The sequence below is a fragment of the Phalaenopsis equestris genome, unplaced genomic scaffold (assembly GCF_001263595.1).
Source record: "Phalaenopsis equestris unplaced genomic scaffold, ASM126359v1 Scaffold000572, whole genome shotgun sequence".
Taxonomy (NCBI): domain Eukaryota; kingdom Viridiplantae; phylum Streptophyta; class Magnoliopsida; order Asparagales; family Orchidaceae; genus Phalaenopsis; species Phalaenopsis equestris.
In genome coordinates this window covers 219,347-237,989 of record NW_018165012.1, presented here as the reverse complement: position 1 = coordinate 237,989, position 18,643 = coordinate 219,347, and the positions used below count along the sequence as shown (strand labels likewise).

General features: G+C 34.6%; 2 protein-coding genes across 2 annotated transcripts; one reads left to right on the top strand and one right to left on the bottom strand.

Annotated features, from left to right (window-relative positions):
* The first annotated feature begins 2,193 nt into the window (after positions 1 to 2,193).
* LOC110029415 (probable GTP diphosphokinase RSH2, chloroplastic) lies at positions 2,194 to 8,521 on the top strand. Its single transcript, XM_020731697.1, has 6 exons — positions 2,194 to 3,102; positions 3,255 to 3,440; positions 4,165 to 4,625; positions 5,018 to 5,176; positions 5,275 to 5,635; positions 7,959 to 8,521. The coding sequence occupies exons 1-6, from the start codon at positions 2,464 to 2,466 to the stop codon at positions 8,268 to 8,270; spliced, it is 2,118 nt and encodes a 705-aa protein (XP_020587356.1). The 5' UTR covers positions 2,194 to 2,463; the 3' UTR covers positions 8,271 to 8,521.
* A 2,855-nt stretch (positions 8,522 to 11,376) lies between these two features.
* Positions 11,377 to 13,848, bottom strand: LOC110029414 (pentatricopeptide repeat-containing protein At5g65570-like). Its single transcript, XM_020731695.1, is given in 2 exon segments — positions 11,377 to 12,455; positions 12,458 to 13,848. Coding segments are annotated over 2 exon segments (2,094 nt in total). The 5' UTR covers positions 13,704 to 13,848; the 3' UTR covers positions 11,377 to 11,607.
* Between the last annotated feature and the right edge of the window lie 4,795 nt (positions 13,849 to 18,643).

Here is an 18,643-nt window from a genome sequence, read left to right as displayed (position 1 = left end):
TTCTTTTATTTCCCTTTATGTATGGAAGAAAAGGGGAGGATGAGAAAAAGGTGATCCCAACTCTCTCTCCCACTTAAACCAAAAACTCTTTCTCGTATTCATTCTCTCTTTCTCAGAAGATTGTAGGGAGAAATCAAGAATTCGAGTTCTGACGACACATAAACCACATTCTTCCATACCTTTCTCCGAAATACGGAGTCCTATGAGCTTACAGATAATACAGGAGCATATGTCCTTTGACAAATTCTAAAATATTTATTGCAAAAAAAAAAAAAAAAAAAATATAAATACCAATACCTCCTAAAACTTTGCAATAATTAATATCACATCTTATTGATAAATGATAAAATATATCAATTAACAGATCAAATTAAAATAGTAAGCACCTTGATTTGTTTAATCAATTAAGCCGATAAAATTGAAAAATATGAGTGGAGATTTTATCGTGAATTTTAAAATTTAAATGAGAGATTAAAAAATAGATGAAAGTAATTATTATATTTATAAATAATAATATTTTGAGTGATTTGATTGTCCTTTTTTTTAATTTTGCAGATTGCTTTTTTTATTTTATTTTTTTTTCATTGTTTAAGGAGCCACTTAGATTTTATTTTTATTTTTTCAAAAATTCTCATTAATATTTAAAATATTATGGAAAAAAAGTAAGATAAATTAAAGTATAATTATCAGATATTTTTAAATATTTATAATTCTCAGTTAAATTAAGAAAATATTTATCTGAACATAAATTTACAATTTTCATATACCTAATTACCTCGCCAAAGGAGACGCTGCCAAGTGCCAGCCTTGGATTCCACGTTCCATCTTCACTTTCAGCACCGTATGGCGTCTCATACATGATGGTTATCCCTAACTTTAAGAAATAACAAAAAAAAAAAAAATCACATAAATATTATAATTGTAAATATATAAATTTAGAAATTAAATATATAATATCTATGTGATATATATGTAAATGCAAGAAAAAAAAAATCATATTACTTTTTATAAGAAAATATGAGCTCATCTCATTTTGCATATATATATATGGAAATCTCAATATCTCATCATTTTTCTTTAGTTTTACAGCGGTCGATAAGTACCCCTAACACTAATGTTGTCGGTACACATAAAATGAGATTTGTCGGGAAAAATATAGGAGGTGCATTTGATTAAGTTTTATATTTATCAGACCTCATTTATGCTTATTCATATAAAAAAAATATATGTTTATATAAAAAAAATCAAATACTTATTATTATTATTACTTTTTCCCATTCAATTAATATATTTAAGCAAAGTACAAATTAAAGATGATCATTAACAAATTTAAGCAAACTAAGTATGAATACATATGTGAAAGCACAACTCAAACTTGAGCTAAACACGGACTACTTATGATTTGACTAAGCCAAATTAAATCCAAAATGAAGAAGTGTTTGTGATATTGATAAAAATTATTCATGATATATGAGAAAATTAAATTATAAACAAATCTTCATTTTACCCATGGAAGAGACTTTAAGATGAGAGCTCACAAACTTAAATAATTGTCAGCTCCGCGCACTAATTGACACTAATTGCCATCGACTAATTGACACTAATTTCCATCAACAATCATCATAAAAAATCATTGGAGTTCTACGCCTTTGTCTTTAGTCATTGATGCTCCCAATCACTTAGACCTCTATTACCCATCTAATGATAATTCATAATATGATCATTCATACATACTTTTGTATGTTATAAATAATATAATTAAAGTATTTTTCAAGTTTCATAAGTCATTCAATCTACATAGCATAAAAAATTATTTTAAAAAAATAAAAAATATATCTAATAATATGTATTATAAATCCTAAATATAGCTATTTTGTTGCATTTGATTGAATTAGAGTTTTTGGTAGTCAACGCGGGACAAGATTATAATAATACTTATCAAATAACCCGAAAATTATGATCGTAATTCATTTAATTTATCACCGAATTTTAAGAAAAATTTCAAAAAATATTAATTTATAAATATTTTAAACTGTTTGAATATTAATATTCATATTAATATTTTTGAATATTAATTTAGAAATATTAATATTTTAAACTGTTCGTAATTATCCTAAATTTTTTTTTTAACCGCATGAAGTATTTTCTATTATAAAATGCAGCGGCTCAGGCAATACCAGCGAAAAGCTCTCTCTCCCTCTCTCTCTCTCTCTCTCTCTCTCTCTCTCTGCAAATCCCTCGTCCTCCTTGTCAATGTCTGCTGGTTTTCTGTTTCTTCCACGGCTTCTCTAAGAAATTAGGGTTTCTCGAAGCTCTTGAATTCCTTCCTCTAATAATTTTTTAATCCTGGTACGCCAGCAGCCCATCCCAACGCTCTATACCCCATCTTTTGCTCCCCAAGTCCGGTAGTTTCGATCGTCCTTGCATCTTCCGGATAAAGCTTGCGCTACGGTTACCGACCCGATGTCCGTTCCGGCAATCGCTCTTTACTCGACCCCACATAACGGTTTCTGCTCGTCTGCTTACGAATTCCGATCACCGGAGTGCGAATTCAATCCCTATGGCCATAAGCCGGCAGTCATCGGCGGGCTTTCCTGCCTCTTCTCCTCGTCTTCTCCCTTCCGCTTATCCACTGCGACCGCCTTCGAAGAACTTCGGCATGATCGAATGGAGTCCTTCTCTACGTGCACATCGTCATCCTCCTATAAATGTCGGGAGCAGAGCCCTGTCTCCGTTTTACACGGACCCATATCCTGCAGCGGGAGCGTGGTGAGCTCTGCGAGGAGTCCGCCTTTGTTGAGAATCCCTCGCGATTGGAGTTTGAGCGATGTGAGGGTGGGAAGGGAGAGTTTGCTTAATGGCCTTGTTGGGAAGGCGGTGGGCTCTTGTTTGGATTATAATTCGCCCAGTGTTTCTTTACATAAAAACTTTGATGTGGAGGATCTGACCTTTAACTTGGAGGAGAGCTTTGCGGAGGTCCAACCCAGCTGTGAGCCCTATGCTGTCGAGTTGCTCTCCGGGGCTCAATCAAGGCATACGATCTTCAATGAAGAGATTGTGATGAAGGCGTTCTCTGAAGCAGAGAAAGCTCATCGGGGGCAGGTGACGCTATAATTGAATTGAATTAACTTAGATAAGATAAAACTGGATCTTAAATAATATTCATCACTGGTTCACGTTCTGGGATGGATCTGTTTCTTTTGTTGATTCTGATTTCAAATTTTGAATTGAATTTCTTTTGTTTGACTGCCTAGATGAGGGTAAGCGGTGATCCATACCTTCAACATTGCGTGGAAACTGCAGTTTTGTTAGCTAAGATTGGGGCTAATTCAACTGTTGTAGCGGCTGGGCTTTTACATGATACGCTTGATGATTCTTTTATGGATTATAGTTATATTCTGCAAAGTTTCGGAGCTGCTGTAGCTGATCTTGTTCAAGAGGTTGGTTGGATTCTTCTCTGAATTTTTTTATTTTCTTTCAAAATTTTTTTAACAAATATGCTTATTGGGTTCCCTGAATGTGAGTATCAAAGATGCGGCATGTATGGACTGATTAAGGAGTCCTTGCCTTTTATTTTCCAACAAGTTACTTATGCAGCAGTGTATGCAAGAATCGGATTAAGAGAAATTATGTGATATCATATGAAAATCTAACTTTACCAAGACACTTCTTAAAAGATTATCCTTTTTTCATATAATGAAGGATTTTGCTGTGTGATGTATGTGTTGCAAGGACAATTTTTTTTTACTGAACTCTGTGAAGGCTTTAAGGAGAAATTTGGCATAAAGTGCTTGGCCTACCTGATTAACTTATCAGATGAAGATGCTTTCGAAGTAAGGCATTTAAAAGTGCAAGACGTGTGAATAAATTCTTTGCTTTTGAATTTTTTGATATTATCTTTAATGCTTTTTAACTTTTTTACCCTTTAGGCTTGGTTAGTTGATTGTTGCTTTTTATATTGAAAGCATTATTTAAAAATGCTATTTTTGTGCAAATTTGAATTGATTGAATTAATCATTTGTAAATTCAATTATATTTTTATTATTTTCTTGATGTCATTGTCCTTACTGTCATCATATAGGAATGTAGGTATTTTGTATCATTCATAAATGCTGTATAGTATTCTTTTAATTTTACAATTCTTTCAATTGGAAATTTTTGCAGGTTTCAAACCTTAGCCAATTAAGCAAGCTTGCACGCGAAAACAATACAGCTAGTAGAACAGTAGAGGCCGATAGATTACACACGATATTTCTCGCAATGGCAGATGCGAGAGCTGTTCTCATAAAACTTGCCGATAGGCTTCATAATATGATGACATTGGAAGTCTTGCCTGTGACCAAGCAACAGAGGTTTGCGAAGGAAACTTTGGAGATATTCGTCCCTTTGGCAAACCGTTTGGGCATTTCAAGTTGGAAGGAGCAACTAGAAGACCTTTGCTTCAAATATCTCCATCCTCAGCAACACAAGGAGCTATCTTGCAAACTTCTTAGTTGTTTTGATGAAGCGAAGATCACATCTTCTAAAGAAAAGTTGGAGCGAGCTCTCAAGAATGAAGGCCTGTCGTATCTCATTCTTTCTGGGCGACATAAGAGCTTATTCAGCACTTACTCCAAGATGATCAAGTATGTTTGTTGGCTTATCTCTTTATCAGTTCCCAAAAATGTGAGAAAAGATTCAAAATAATCACTTTACTTCTTGCAGGATGACCATTTTAGTCCTAGAGTCTATAAAAATGCCAATTTAATCCTTAGGCTCTATTAACAGAGGCTAAAAAAAGGACAATTTTAGCCCATGTAAAAGGAGCCTGGGACTAATTTGACACCTTTATAAATTCTGAGATTAAAGTGGCTCCATTTAAATAGTAAGGGGGCTATTTGACACTTTAATTCCCAAATTATTCACTTTCATAGATTCAAATCAATCTGTCCTATCAAAAAGAATTCCATTACAATCTCGTGATCCTCGAAAACTCATCGCGAGGGAAATACTCGTCATTAATGGTCATTTTTTGCAGGAAGAAGCTAACTATGGATGAGATACATGACATTCATGGACTGAGATTGATAGTTGAGAATGAGGAGGATTGCTTTAGAGCACTCTATATTGTTCATCAGCTATGGCCTGAGTCTTTGGGAAGGCCCAAAGACTATATCTCGCATCCCAAATTTAATGGGTATGCCTTGATTTTCTCTCTGTTATTTCTTGCCTGCCATTATAACTATGAAGGTAGATTAATGAATTATTTGTGCTTTTACCGATATTTACTTCCAGTTATCAATCTCTACACACTGTTGTGATTAGTGAAGATAAGTTGCCATTAGAAGTTCAGATTAGAACGAAAGAGATGCACCTCCAGGCCGAATTTGGATTCGCTGCTCATTGGAGATATAAGGAGGGTGACTGTGAGCATTCGTCTTTTGTGCTTCAGATGGTTGAGTGGGCAAGATGGGTTGTGATGTGGCATTGCAAGATGGTCGATGTTGAAAAATTCTCATCCTTTGGTGATTCTGATTCGGTAAGGACGTCATGTCCTTTTCCTTCGCATTACGATGACTGTCCTTACTCGTACGCCCTCAACCATCACTGTGATCATGATGGACCAATCTTCATCATCATGCTCGAAAATGAGAAGGTGACTCTCTCTTTTTGATTGGAATGTTAATATTTTTTCTTGTTTTACATATCCCTTTCAGGATGATTTAAATTTTGGGAATTTTACATTCCCACCAAATAATTCTTTATGCATTTACATATCCAACTCTTAAAATTAGATATCTGCACTTATAATACCTTGGTGTTATAAACCTATGCATAAAAACATATATTTCACTTTTTAAAAAGATGACGGTGGTATTTTGGATGTGATGTTAGAGTGGTATGCTTGTAAATACAAATATTTAGGTGTTAGGCTTCTAAATATAAAACAACTGTGTGGTATGTATGTAAATGACCTTTAAATTTTGGGGCTGTTGTGAGATATGTACTTCCTGGCATAGAAATGAGACGAAAAAGAACACAAGCAAACACAGATCGTTTACGTGGTTCGATCCAACTGGATCTACGTCCACGGGAGGGAATCAATCAAATATTTCACTAAGGCAAAAGAAATGGAGAATACATAGCTTATACATAGAGATGAGCCCTCATCTTCCTTCTATGGCCTCCCTCTCAAGCGACACCTTGATACAAGGCCTCAAGATGCTCTCCTCCTCTCTAACTCTATAGCTATTCTCTCCTCCTTTGTGGTAGCTTAAGATATCTTCTCCCTTTCTTGTCCTAAGCCTCACACCCTTAAGATCTCTTCCCTTTCCTCTCCTAAGCCTCACACCCTTAAGATTTCTTCCCTTTTCTCTCCTAAGCCTCACACCCTCTCTATTTATAGAAGCAAGAGAGTGGTAGGTGGGAGGTAGGTGGGAGGTAGGTGGCCGGTAGGAGAGCGGTAGGTGAGATGTGGTAGGGGGCGGTGCCACATTACAAAATTGTCCTTTTACCTTAGTTCATTAATTGGGGGTCAAAATAACAGGGGCATTTACATACATACCACTCAATTCCACATATTTACATAATTTAACACCGAAACTTTACTTTTTATATTTATACCCCGCAAATCTTTCTTATCAAATAAACAATAGTACTTTTAACTTGTAAAAAGTAAAATACATCTTTTCATGCATAGCTAAGGTGACATATATGTAAAAATTGAAGTTTTGGTGTTTGCTATGTAAATAAATAGGAATTGAGTCGTTTGTATGTAAACCTTCCCTTAAATTTTTGTGCATTGAGATTACTTTGATTCCCTATATATTGATTTACAAGCTCTTATTAGAATTTGGGACACCAAAAAACACACGTGCAACTTGCAAACAATTACATTTTTAATCATCCTTCCACTCTGTTGAATTTTGGTTTGTTGTAAAGGACCATTTGATTGCAAGTATTTAAACTTTTGGAGAAGTTTTACTAGTGTAAAGTAAATGCAACCTTTGAAATGCAGGGAATTATTTTCATCTGTTTTGTTGTAACCCTTGCAATTAATTAAAAAAAAAAGAAAAAGGAAGAAATCCAGGGCATGAAGTGGTCACAATTGTATTGTGAAGGATTGTCATGGCATCTGAGCTCGCTGGTCTGGCATTAAAAAGCTTGGTGGCATGTGCGAAACCTCGACAGGAGCTCGCTAGTGCTCAAGATGGTTTCAACGTCGACTTGGGAGAGAATGAAATAACAACAGGATTGCAATTCAACAAAAGAGATCATTGACAGCATATGTAGTGTTCTGGGACCTCGCCGATAGGCAACCACATTGCTGTTTATTCCAAAACCAGTTGATGAATTCGCAATTCCTTAAAAAAAAATCACCTTGAAATTGCTTTTCAGCCAACCAAACTCATTAATTTTCAAAACTCCAAATTAAAAAAATACAATGCTCTCAAAATTCTTCAAACCAAAAAGCCTCTAAATCCATTTGCCCGGCATTTCTGAGGTTTGAAGCTTTCTCATCATTTGCAAGTTATTAAAAAATGATGGCAGTAATATTAATTGAACGTAAGTTTCTCCCCTGAGATTTCCATGAACTTTTATTGCCTTTCTCATTTTAAAATTTGCTTTTCTAGAAGTCTTATACCCTGTTTTACATGTTGAACAACTTCATCATAACCTGCAAGCAAATATCCATGTTCAACAAGGAAGATTCACATAAATACCGCTCAATTTTTATGTATTTACATAGCTAAAACCTAAACATCAATTTTTACATATATTGCACCTTCCATAATATTTCACTTTTTAAAAGTTAATTTCATTTGACATGATATAAATATAAAAAGCAAAGTTTTATATGTTAGACATGTAAACACATAGAAGTATTGGGTGGTTTGTATGTAAAAACCCCCATAATATTTTTGGTTTTTTTTATTTTTTTATTAAGGAGTGCTAATTGCCATGTTTTGATTGAGTAGATGTCTGTCCAAGAATTCACACCAAACTCAACTGTAATGGATCTACTGGAGAGAGCTGGAAGATGGAATCAAAGAGACCAACCTTACAGCTTCGCGTTAAAGGAAGAACTGCGGCCGAGACTGAATCGTAAGCCTGTTAATGACCCCAGCCAGAAGCTGAGAATGGGAGATGTTGCCGAGCTGACGCCATCCATCCCTGATAAATCTCTCAAAGAATATCGGAAAGAACTTAAGCGCATGTATGATCATGGCCTCTCAATCTCAGCCCCAAGAGGTACTACAAACCTAACCCTAAACCATAGTTACCATTAAGAATCTGCACATTTCTCCGTAAATATGAATGAATCTGTACATAATTGCACGAAGTGCTTGGATTTATTCAGAAAGGCTAATTTCTAGTGCCGATCTCAGATGTAATTCTTATAGTTTAGATTGGTTCAGTGCTGTGTAACTCGAGCGCTCTGTTCTTATAGCTGGTTTGTTCAATTGTTTTGTGTGTATTTTATTTGGTGAACAAAGAATTATATAAATGTTATGTTTAGGGGCTGTTTGTTTGGAAGGAATATTGGGGGTACAGTGAAGCAAGTACATAATATTTTAAACTGTCAATATTTTGTATGATTCAAATTAAAAACACACATTTTTTAGGTGTTAGGTATATAAATTCATACAAGTTGTGGGTTCTATATCTAAATATCCCTAATCTTTGTAAAATAAAACACACATTTTTATGCATATGTTTTGAGGTTAATATGGCACTAAACTGTTATATAAATAATTATCAAAATGTAGATGTTAAATGTATAATAAATATATAAATACGTAAAAAATTGTCTGTTATGTATGCAAATCCCCATTCTAATTTTTTGTATTTGATGCTACCATTTTTGAGGCACGCGAGAATAGCAAGTGTAACTTCACATCAGTTAGTTTTCACTAGTATAATAGAAAACAGTGGAGAATGAATAATATTTATTCATGTATTGATCGTCCTATTTATGGGAATGGAACATGATCTTACAAAATTAGAGCTTTGCTCCCTCATCATTAGCATTTTAAGGGAACCTTTTAATAATAACAATAATATTTGAATATAATAACACTGCGTGATCTTATAAAATTATAGATTTGCTCCTTCATCACTAGCGTTTTAAGGGAGTCCTTTAATAATTATAAAAATATTTGAATATAATAACACAGTGAGAATATCATCGTTCGCTTGTCATGTTTTTGTTTCGTAGATACTTGATTCGAGGTTGGATCATCTGACGACCAGTTCGAAGAAAGTTGACCGTCGTTCTGGGGACTGAAATCCTTTGACAGACCCTTCATGTCGTCCGTTTCATATTTCTTTTGTTGGTATCTAATTAATCACTCATTAGAAGTTACAATCGACCGGCTACACGATCGACCGTCTCTTTCTACGTGAGTCGTCGTTTGTCTTGAATATCATGCCAACATTTTTTTTTTTTTGTATACAATTAAATATAACATTTAACCACTCAAATTTAAAATATAACAAATGAACCATTTTTTTGATTGCAACTAATATTCTAAACTAATAGAGATTTTGAGTGAAGATTTTCTCATAAAGGGATTTTTACATGCTAACTACTCAAAATATTAACTATAGAACAACTTTTTATTTTCATAACAATCCCCATCCTAAACTCATGAAAATTTTGAGTGAAATTTTAGGTGATTATAATATTCTATATAAAATTTGGATGATTAAAATATTATATTTAATATTTTAGATATTTGATTTTAAAAAACCCTTTCATTAAATACTAGACTTATCAATGTTTCTAGAAGACATGTCTCCTTGCTTAAATGCCTCTGGATTTTTTTTTAAAATTTTTTTTTATTTTTTTATTTGCATGAAATTTCATAAGAGTAATTGAATGATTAACTAATTTTTAACTTTTGTATGTTTGTAATTAAACAAACATCTCAACATGAGATAGCTAATAAGGTTTAGAAAATTAAGGCTTAGTTTGAGAAGACTTGCACCTCCTTTGTATTGTGGTGGATGCCAATGGGTAGAAAATTTTTTATACGGTGAAGCTCTGATTTCTCCCGAAACAATTAATTGATTCACAAGTAGGGTGATTTTTCATCGTTTTAGATCGCATGTGCATGTGCCCTTCTTCGTTTCCGCCAACGTGACTTTCAAACTTTTTCAAACGAAGCCTAAATTTGGTTGAGTTTTTTAAAATTTAAAATAAATTTATCAAAATATCATCCTAAAAAATTATAAGTAGATCCTTAAAGTTTACATGAATAAGATTTTGTCTTTAATTTAAAATGAGCATAAAGATTTAAAAAAATTCCGGTCTTTCAATATAAATGTTGCGAGTCATCTTATACATATTATTTTATGATGAAATAACTTTATTAAGCACTTTGTTAATGATTTGTGAGCATTATATGCTAGTGATTTTTGTATAATGATGTTCCATGCCAATTATTCCTTATATCTGTATTGATAATCGTTTTTGATGGTTTTTTATTGTTCTGTATGTTCGTATTACTTGGGTTCTTTATTTTTTATTTTTTTTTTGTGTATTTTTGCTATCTTGTTTTTTATTTTGTTGAATAAAAATTCCTCCGGGAGTATTGAAAAAATATTCCATGTCAATTATACATAATTTATCATAATTAAATTTTAAATTATTTAGGCATTTTTTTTAAAATAGATTGTTAATCGATAAAGACATCACATCTCTATGATTTGTTAGCCTTTAAATTTTATTGTATCATATATGATGCTTAATAGTATTTTAGTAATTCATAACATGCCTCATACTATTTGCATAATGTCATGTTTTACTTATGAAGATTTTATACAAATTTCACTATTACCTATAAGAAAGGTTATTTAGTGATTATTAATTTGTGAAACCTAATTTCCTTGTCCTGAATGCTATTCATCTGAACCTTTGACCATAAATCTTCCAGCATCAAAGCATGGCCTCCATCTACATTTTAATTTGGGCATTACGTCTTGTTTGAGAAGACAGTGAAGTTCCGTTCCGTTGTGGTGAACGCAGATATGTCGATTTGCTTTCATTTGGTAAAACGGGAGACTGATTTTTGCCATTTTAAATCACATCTGATAGTATACGTTCCCCGAACGTGACTTTTAAAGGAGCTTAAGTAAACGACGAAGTTTCTTCAAACAAGCTGTTCACGTTATAAATTAGAAAAAAGAATATAGCACTATCATTTTTTTGTTGGATCTCTTTCACTTATCATTTTATATATCCTCTAATAAAAAGCTTAACAACATAGACATTGAATGAATGCAGATGACATATTACAAAGAAATGCTCATTCCTTTGATTTGAAAAAAATTACATAACGGCTTCATCAGGAACCAATTACATAAAAAAAAACATAAGAAATACCAGTTCTATTAAGAAAATTTACTAATAGTGTTAATTGTGTGGGTATGTATGCAAATGCCCATCATTTGTGGCGCCTAATGACATGATATACCTTAAAAAACTAACATTTCTCAAAATCTTCTTATAGTAATAATCCAAACAAAATATAGCCGTTACAATGATGTCAAAGACTCAAGGGAGGTGCACTGCACTGCAGCTTTTACGTTTCCTCTTCCTTCCACAATCCATTCAAAAAAACATCACCAATAATCACCACAAGAGCACAATCCGTCTCTGTAATTATGAAATCTTTTGGCATCTCTTGCAATAATCTCCCTCCCTATCACCTTAGACACCAATTTCATCCAATTGTGACAATCACCACAAACTCTAAGGTTCTTAAAAATGGTGATAGAATCATATGCATTCTCTCGGCTGCTCAGCACCCCAAAGGCAACGGCTAGTTTCTCACTGTGGTAAAACAAAGACCTCTCCGTTTCCCCCTCCTCCATTTCCTGCAGCACAAACCTCCTATCTGGAACATAACCCAACCTCTTCGTCTTCTCGATCAGCTCCTCTAACTCCTCGTAGATCAGTTCTCGTTTCGGGTGGGACTGATCTCCAGCCATGAATCTATGAACCTCCTTATCGGCACGAATCCAACTCACTGCAGGCTCTTTTTTAAATCCCATTTCTCTCATCACACATTTGATTTTGATAACCTCCTTCCATTTACCCAACGAGGCATAAATGTTAGATAACAAAATATACGTTCCCTCATCTCCAGGATCAAGTTCAAGCACCTTTCTCGCCGCCCAATTCGCCATTTCGAGCCTTCCATGGATCCTGCAAGCACCGAGCAATGTCCTCCACAACACTTTGTCTGGTTTCTTCACCTTTGCTAACAATTCTACGGCCTCCTCCAACCTCCCCGAGCGGCCGAGCAAGTCAACCATGCAGGCATAGTGAACATTAGAAGGTATAGGGATCGACGAGAAGACTCGACGCCCTTCTTCGATCATTCCCGAGTTGCTGCAAGCATTGAGTAGATTAACATATGTAGCATCATTTGGTTCGACTCCTGAAGATTTCGCTGTATGAAAGAGTGGTAGCCATGAATGAGGGAGTTCAGAGAGACCAAATCAGGAGAAGATAAACTATCAAAAACCATTCTTGCCATTCCATCATGGCCACACTTTCCATAAGTGTCAACAAGAGCAGAAACCACAAATCTGTTTGTGTCCAGGCCGGTCTTCAGAGCATAGCCATGGACCAGCTTTCCTTGTTGGAATAATGCGAGGGATGAGCAGACAGTGAGAGTAATTGATAAAGTGAAAGCGTTCGGTGTTGCGGAACTGAGAATCATGCGACTGAACATTGAAAAAGCTTCTTCTTCTCTATGGCTGTGCAACAGAGAAGTAATAATAGCAGTCCATGTTACAGTGTTTGGATTGGCAATGCCATTAAAAATCTCCAAAGAGGATTCGACAAGGCCGCACTTGGAATACATGGTGAGAAGAGAGGTTTGCGCAGCAATCCTACAATCGAATCCAGATTTAAGAATGGCGCCATGAATCAGTCTTCCAGAGCTCAAATCCTCCATATTTCCACATGCTATGAGAACGCTAGCAAAGGTAAAGTCGTTAGCTTTAATGGAAAAGGTCATCATTTCTCTAAATACTTGAATGGCGTGTCCATCTTCTCCGCTCTGCGTGTAAGCCACAATCAAAGCTGTTGTCAAGACGACATCTTTAGCCTTCACTGAATCATACACGATGCGTGCTTCTCTCAATCTGCCAAATTTGGCATAAAAATCCACCAAAGCGCTGCTTACATAGACATTTCCGGCTCCTAAACCGAGAACCGCAAACTGCCCATGAGCTGCCCGGCCGCCATTAACGAGTTTCAGATGCGAGAAAGCTTTGAAGATACTGGAGAAGGTGAACTCGTCCGGCAGGACACTTTCGATGAGCATATTTTTGTAGAGATCAACAGCTTCTTTATTTCTTCCTTGGAGGATGTAGGAAGATATCATGGAGCTCCACGTGACTACATGCCTTTGCGGCATATCGTCGAACACCTTGCGTGCATCGTCGACGCTTTGGGAGCTGAGATACGATGCGATTAGCTTGTTGCCAAGGCTGAGATGGGGGAAGCCAGACTGCTTCATATGAAGGTGGACTCGTCTTGTTTGGCATAGGGATTTCTCCTGTGCGCAACGGTTGAGGAGGGAGATGTAAAGTTTGAAACTTTCCGGCGGCGGCGACGCCGGCTTTATCGCCGGTGTCAGGTGGGCTTCGAGGATACAGGTGCGAGTTGTTGAGGAGCAGATAGTTCGGAATGGGGGGAGCCTCATTCATTCGTGATTTTCTTGGTCTCCGGCTCGTCACCATTAGCGAGTAGCAAAGATTTTCCGGGTATGATTGTATTTATTTTACTATATTCAGTGAATATAAATGATTGGCTGAAGGCTATTAGACGAGCCCCGATCATTTCTATGTGTGCTAAATATTCGAGAACTCTTCAAAGGTGACGAGCCTCATTCATTTCAGATATTCAGTTTTAGTTCTACTTAAATGAAGGCCTTTAGACTCCAATGTAAACCTCCATAATTCAACTTTTTCCTGGGCTTTTTCTCTCATTTCATCCACGAGAAGGATATCATCAGCAAAAAGCATACACCAAGGTACATCCTCCTGTATATGTCCAGTAAGACCATCCATAACTAAAACAAAAGGATATAGGCTTAATCGCAATCCCTGATGTAATCCAACAGAAATAGGAAAATATTTGGTCAATCCTCCTTCAGTTTGAACACAAGTAACAACTCTAGTATACATATCTTTAATGACTTGAATATAAGTCATATCAATACCTTTCTTTTCAAGAACTCTCCAAAGGATATCTCTTGAAATCTTATCGTAAGCTTTTTCTAAATCAATAAAAATCAAATGTAGATTCTTCTTATTATCTTTGAACTTCTTCACCAAACCTCTCAATAAATGTATAGCTTCCATAGTAGACCTGCCCGACATAAATCCAAATTGATTATGAAAAATCTTTGTGATGCGTCTTAACCTATGTTCAATTACTCTCTCCCATAACTTTAAAGACAAATATTTATAATCAATTAAAATTATTAATTAAACAAATATAAAAATATATTAAATTCTACTTAAATGAACAATTTAATATAAGTATTAAGATTTAAATCTTATTCCAACTTTTATTATTTACTGTTACACTCTCAAAACAACTTCTCGCTCATGAACTTCTCATGTTCGGCTCGTTAAGTAAGCAAGCCGAATTCGAATAAATTTTTTACGCTTGATATATAAACTAGCCGAACATGAATAGTTTTATTTTATAACGAGTTGAACATGAGCTCAAGCTCGGCTTGTTTGCACCGCTAGGTGGCCCAATATTTCCAGCAATTTAAAGAACTATTCCTTCAAAATTATTTATTAAAAACTTAAAAAAAAAATCATCCATCTTTCATATATATAAGACCTTCTAACACTCTACCACATAAAAAAGAAAAATTAAAATGGTATTTAAATACATGGTACTAAAAAACTATCAAATTTAAGTACCTTGCCTCCAAAGTTCATTATTTATTCAATGAGTCGAGGGCATGGCTCAAGAGTAAAAGGAGAAATAACAAGAGATATGAAGGAATGTAAAATGATTTTCTTGTTAAGCTCTGTCAATTACAGGAATATTTATAATCAGCAAAGAGCATACTTATTAATAGCTACAGGAGTACATGCGACATTACATAGGTAAGCAAACAAATATAAAAAACTTTACATAGTGTTCAATCTATTTTTGTTTACAGGAGAAGGAGTGGATAACCGTGGAGATGAGAGCGAAGAAGATCGTAAGCAGAGGAGTATGGAAAGCAAATGAAATCGTTCGATCCTTCACATACTAGTAAAGCCTTGATACACCATGTCAAGTTGAGCATTAGGTGTAGTGATGATCAACTTGTGAGTAAGTTCGATGTGCTTTTTAGGGTTTAGGTGGATTAGAAGAGATGTTGGGGTCGAGTTGTTGTGGTTTAGTGAAGAAGTCAACAGTGGGAGTGATAATAGGGGAGGTGGAGAGTTGTTGGGTTTGGGATGAGGAGTTTGTGGAGTCAATGGGGAGATTGCAATTTGTGATGGTAGAGGTGGGAATGAGGAGAGACGAATGTGGACAGGCTGACCGAGGCTAAGGTGAGTTGTTAGAGGGTTGATGCTTGAAAGGAAATTATGATTCATTGAAAGTGAGATGCCTTGATTAAATGATACAATCTTTATGAATATCATAACATTAATAACCCTTGTGATGGTGGTTGTAACTCAAGAAAATACATAGAGGAGCTTTTGGAGTGAATTTATGGGTTGTTGAGGGTCTATGCCAAGGGTAACAAGTGCAATGAAAGGTTTTCATGTTATTTCATTTAGGTGAATGGTTTTTGAGAAGCTAAAAAGGAGAGAGATTATTGTGTGTTATGGGATGACAATCTATTAATTAAACAGACAACAATGTGGATTGCTGCCATCCAAAACTTGGGAGTTAGAGAAGTAGTGTTAAGCAAGGTTTTGGTTATTTCAATTATGTGTTTGTTTTTCGTTCGGCAACACATTTTTGTTTGGGGTATAGGGACAACTAAATTGTTGTTTTATATCGTGGTCTTGTAAGTGTAATTGTAAGGTATGTGATTTATATTCAGTATCACTGCCAAATCTAAAAATTTTGATTTTAACATTGTATTGACTCTTAATTTGTTCTTGCAGGTTAATAAAAATTAGTGAGATTTCATATTTGGAATATAAGGGGAAGCACCAAAAGTAACGAGAATATTATCAATGAATGTTGCATAATACATGCAATCATCTAGAGAGAAAAGCCTAAAACATCTGTGTGAATCAATTCAAAAATGTTGTCCCTGAGGAGCTCAAACCATCTAGAGAGAAAGGCGAGGGGAGCTGTGGTCACTGTCTTGATGTGCTGCATCAAGAACTTGAGAGAAGTAGGTATTTGAGTCCCCTTCATTATGTTGAGAAGTTCTTGAGAATATTGGGTGATGTGAGGAGTGGTGGAGGAGGAGGGGTTGTTATCCATGGATCTTTAGCTGTGAAGGGCCAATGACGCTGATACCATAAAAGGAGAAATAACAAGAGATATGAAGGAATGTAAAATGATTTTCTCGTTAAGCTTTGTCAATTATAGGAATATTTATAACCAGTTGGGTGGCATACTTGTAAATAGTCACAGGGGTACATACGACATTACATAGATAAGTAAACAAATATAAAAAGCTTTACATAGTGTTAACTGTTTTTTTTACTACAAGAAGAGGAGTGGAGAACCGTGGAGACGACAGCGAGGAGGATTGTAAGCAGAGGAGCATGAAGAGCAGTTAAAGTCGTTCAATCTTTCACATACTGGCAGAGGAGACTTGATAAAAAGGCTTCTAAATCTTAGATGGCAAAGTTGGGATGAGAACGGTGACAATAGATCTCGTAGGATGATCTTGTTTAGGGATTCAATGCGAAACATTATTTTTTTATTTTATTATAACATTTTACAGGCTATATAAGCAAAAAATGAATTTTCAGCATGAGAAATGTAAATTTGATAGGTTTAGGTGTATGTATATAAATCCCCTAAAATTTAAATGTTGATATGAATCTTTTAAGGAGCATTTCAAATTGTTGAGTGACAAAGTCTCTTGTAAAAGTCATATGTTCAAATTTTATGTGAATCTCATGAAATAATGTAAGTTATATTGGTAATCCTACTTATGAATGAAATGCGTTCTTTTATGATTGAAATTCTTAAGCATTTTATTAGATGGAAGAATATGAAACAATATCATATTTAATAAAAAAAATGTGATGCAAACATGTAATCACATGTAATTAGTTTTGAATCACTTGAAAATTTGCAGTAAATATAAGATGGAGTAATATTAATATGGGTATGTTGTAGTTGGCCCAAGACACAAATGGTCTACTATGTTTCTCTGAAAATAGAGCATAAATTCTTAGGAAAGTTAGGGTTCACACTTATCTAATTTTTATCATAAGTAAAACAACAAAAATTAGATTCACATAATTTATATAGTATATATCACGGGCTCCATCCACGACTCAAGAGAAATGCCATCACAATTATTCTGAAGATAGCAATATTCAATAGGATAATAAAATATGAATAATTTGCTCGATGCAGCATATTTGAAAAATAGGGGATCTCAACCTCACCCTAAAAAAGAACAAATCTAACAATAAACTAACCAAAAGAGAGCCAACACCCTCAACAAAAAAATATTTGTAAGCAATAAATACAACCAAATTATAATATAGCAACATAAGCCAATGTAATACCTAATGCATAGATAAAGAGATGATCTCAGCAAAACAACTCATTTGAAGTGTACTGACAAAATATAAAGTGGTCCTGTTTAAAATTTTCATTTTCGATCTTTTAATAAGTTGCTATATTAATTTTATTTCTCAAAATGTCAATACTGGTGTCACCATTTCCTATCTTTTGCATTCCCTTGATAGGGAGTCGTATTGTGCATACTCACTAGAAAAAAAAAGATTATTTTAGAATTTTATAAGAAAAAGTTTCAACATGAATTAGTGTTTATAAGATAATACCATAACTCAAAGAAATACTTATTAGTAATACACTATTTGAGAATATATGCAGAGACAAAGCATTCAAATATATGCAAATGAGAGTCATTATCAAGGTTGCCAAAGGCAAATTTGATTGATAGATAAGCCTCTTTTAGTGGAACATTGTTACATGAATTTGAATTTTTAGGCAAAAGCACACTTCCTTCAAAATTAAATGTCTTTTTTTCAACTCCACTTTTGGCACATTATGGTGTAAAAAAAAATAGGGATAAATAATTTATAGCCATCAAGTTGCAGTTAAAAACCTGAATTCCAATTAGAGGTATTCAAAATTTGTTGAAAACATATAATATTTTTTGTCATGGAGAGGAGATGAAAGGCTCCTAATCAAAGAAAAATATGTTGAGATTTTCATACTTGTTTTATACTAATATTGATGATATTGCACTTCAAAGAAGCGTATTTTTAATGTTTTGTTTAGGTATGTTGAATTATGGTCATTGGAGCAAAAAAATGCAAAAAGGAGCAAATTTGGAGCAAAAAAGACCAAAATATGAAGATTTGAACTAGGGCGTCGACGGTTAGCCCAACGGCACTGACGACGGTTTTTCTCGAGTGTCCAGAATCAAATATTCTAGAAGGCCGCCGACGGCGCCAT

Excerpts from the sequence above, each read along its gene's own strand:
- LOC110029415 (XM_020731697.1), top strand. The coding sequence starts at position 2,464 with ATGTCCGTTCCGGCAATCGCTCTTTACTCGACCCCACATAACGGTTTC. Across the intron at positions 3,441-4,164 it reads TAGCTGATCTTGTTCAAGAG|GTTTCAAACCTTAGCCAATT; the intron begins GTTGGTTGGATT and ends AAATTTTTGCAG. Across the intron at positions 5,636-7,958 it reads TCATGCTCGAAAATGAGAAG|ATGTCTGTCCAAGAATTCAC; the intron begins GTGACTCTCTCT and ends TTGATTGAGTAG.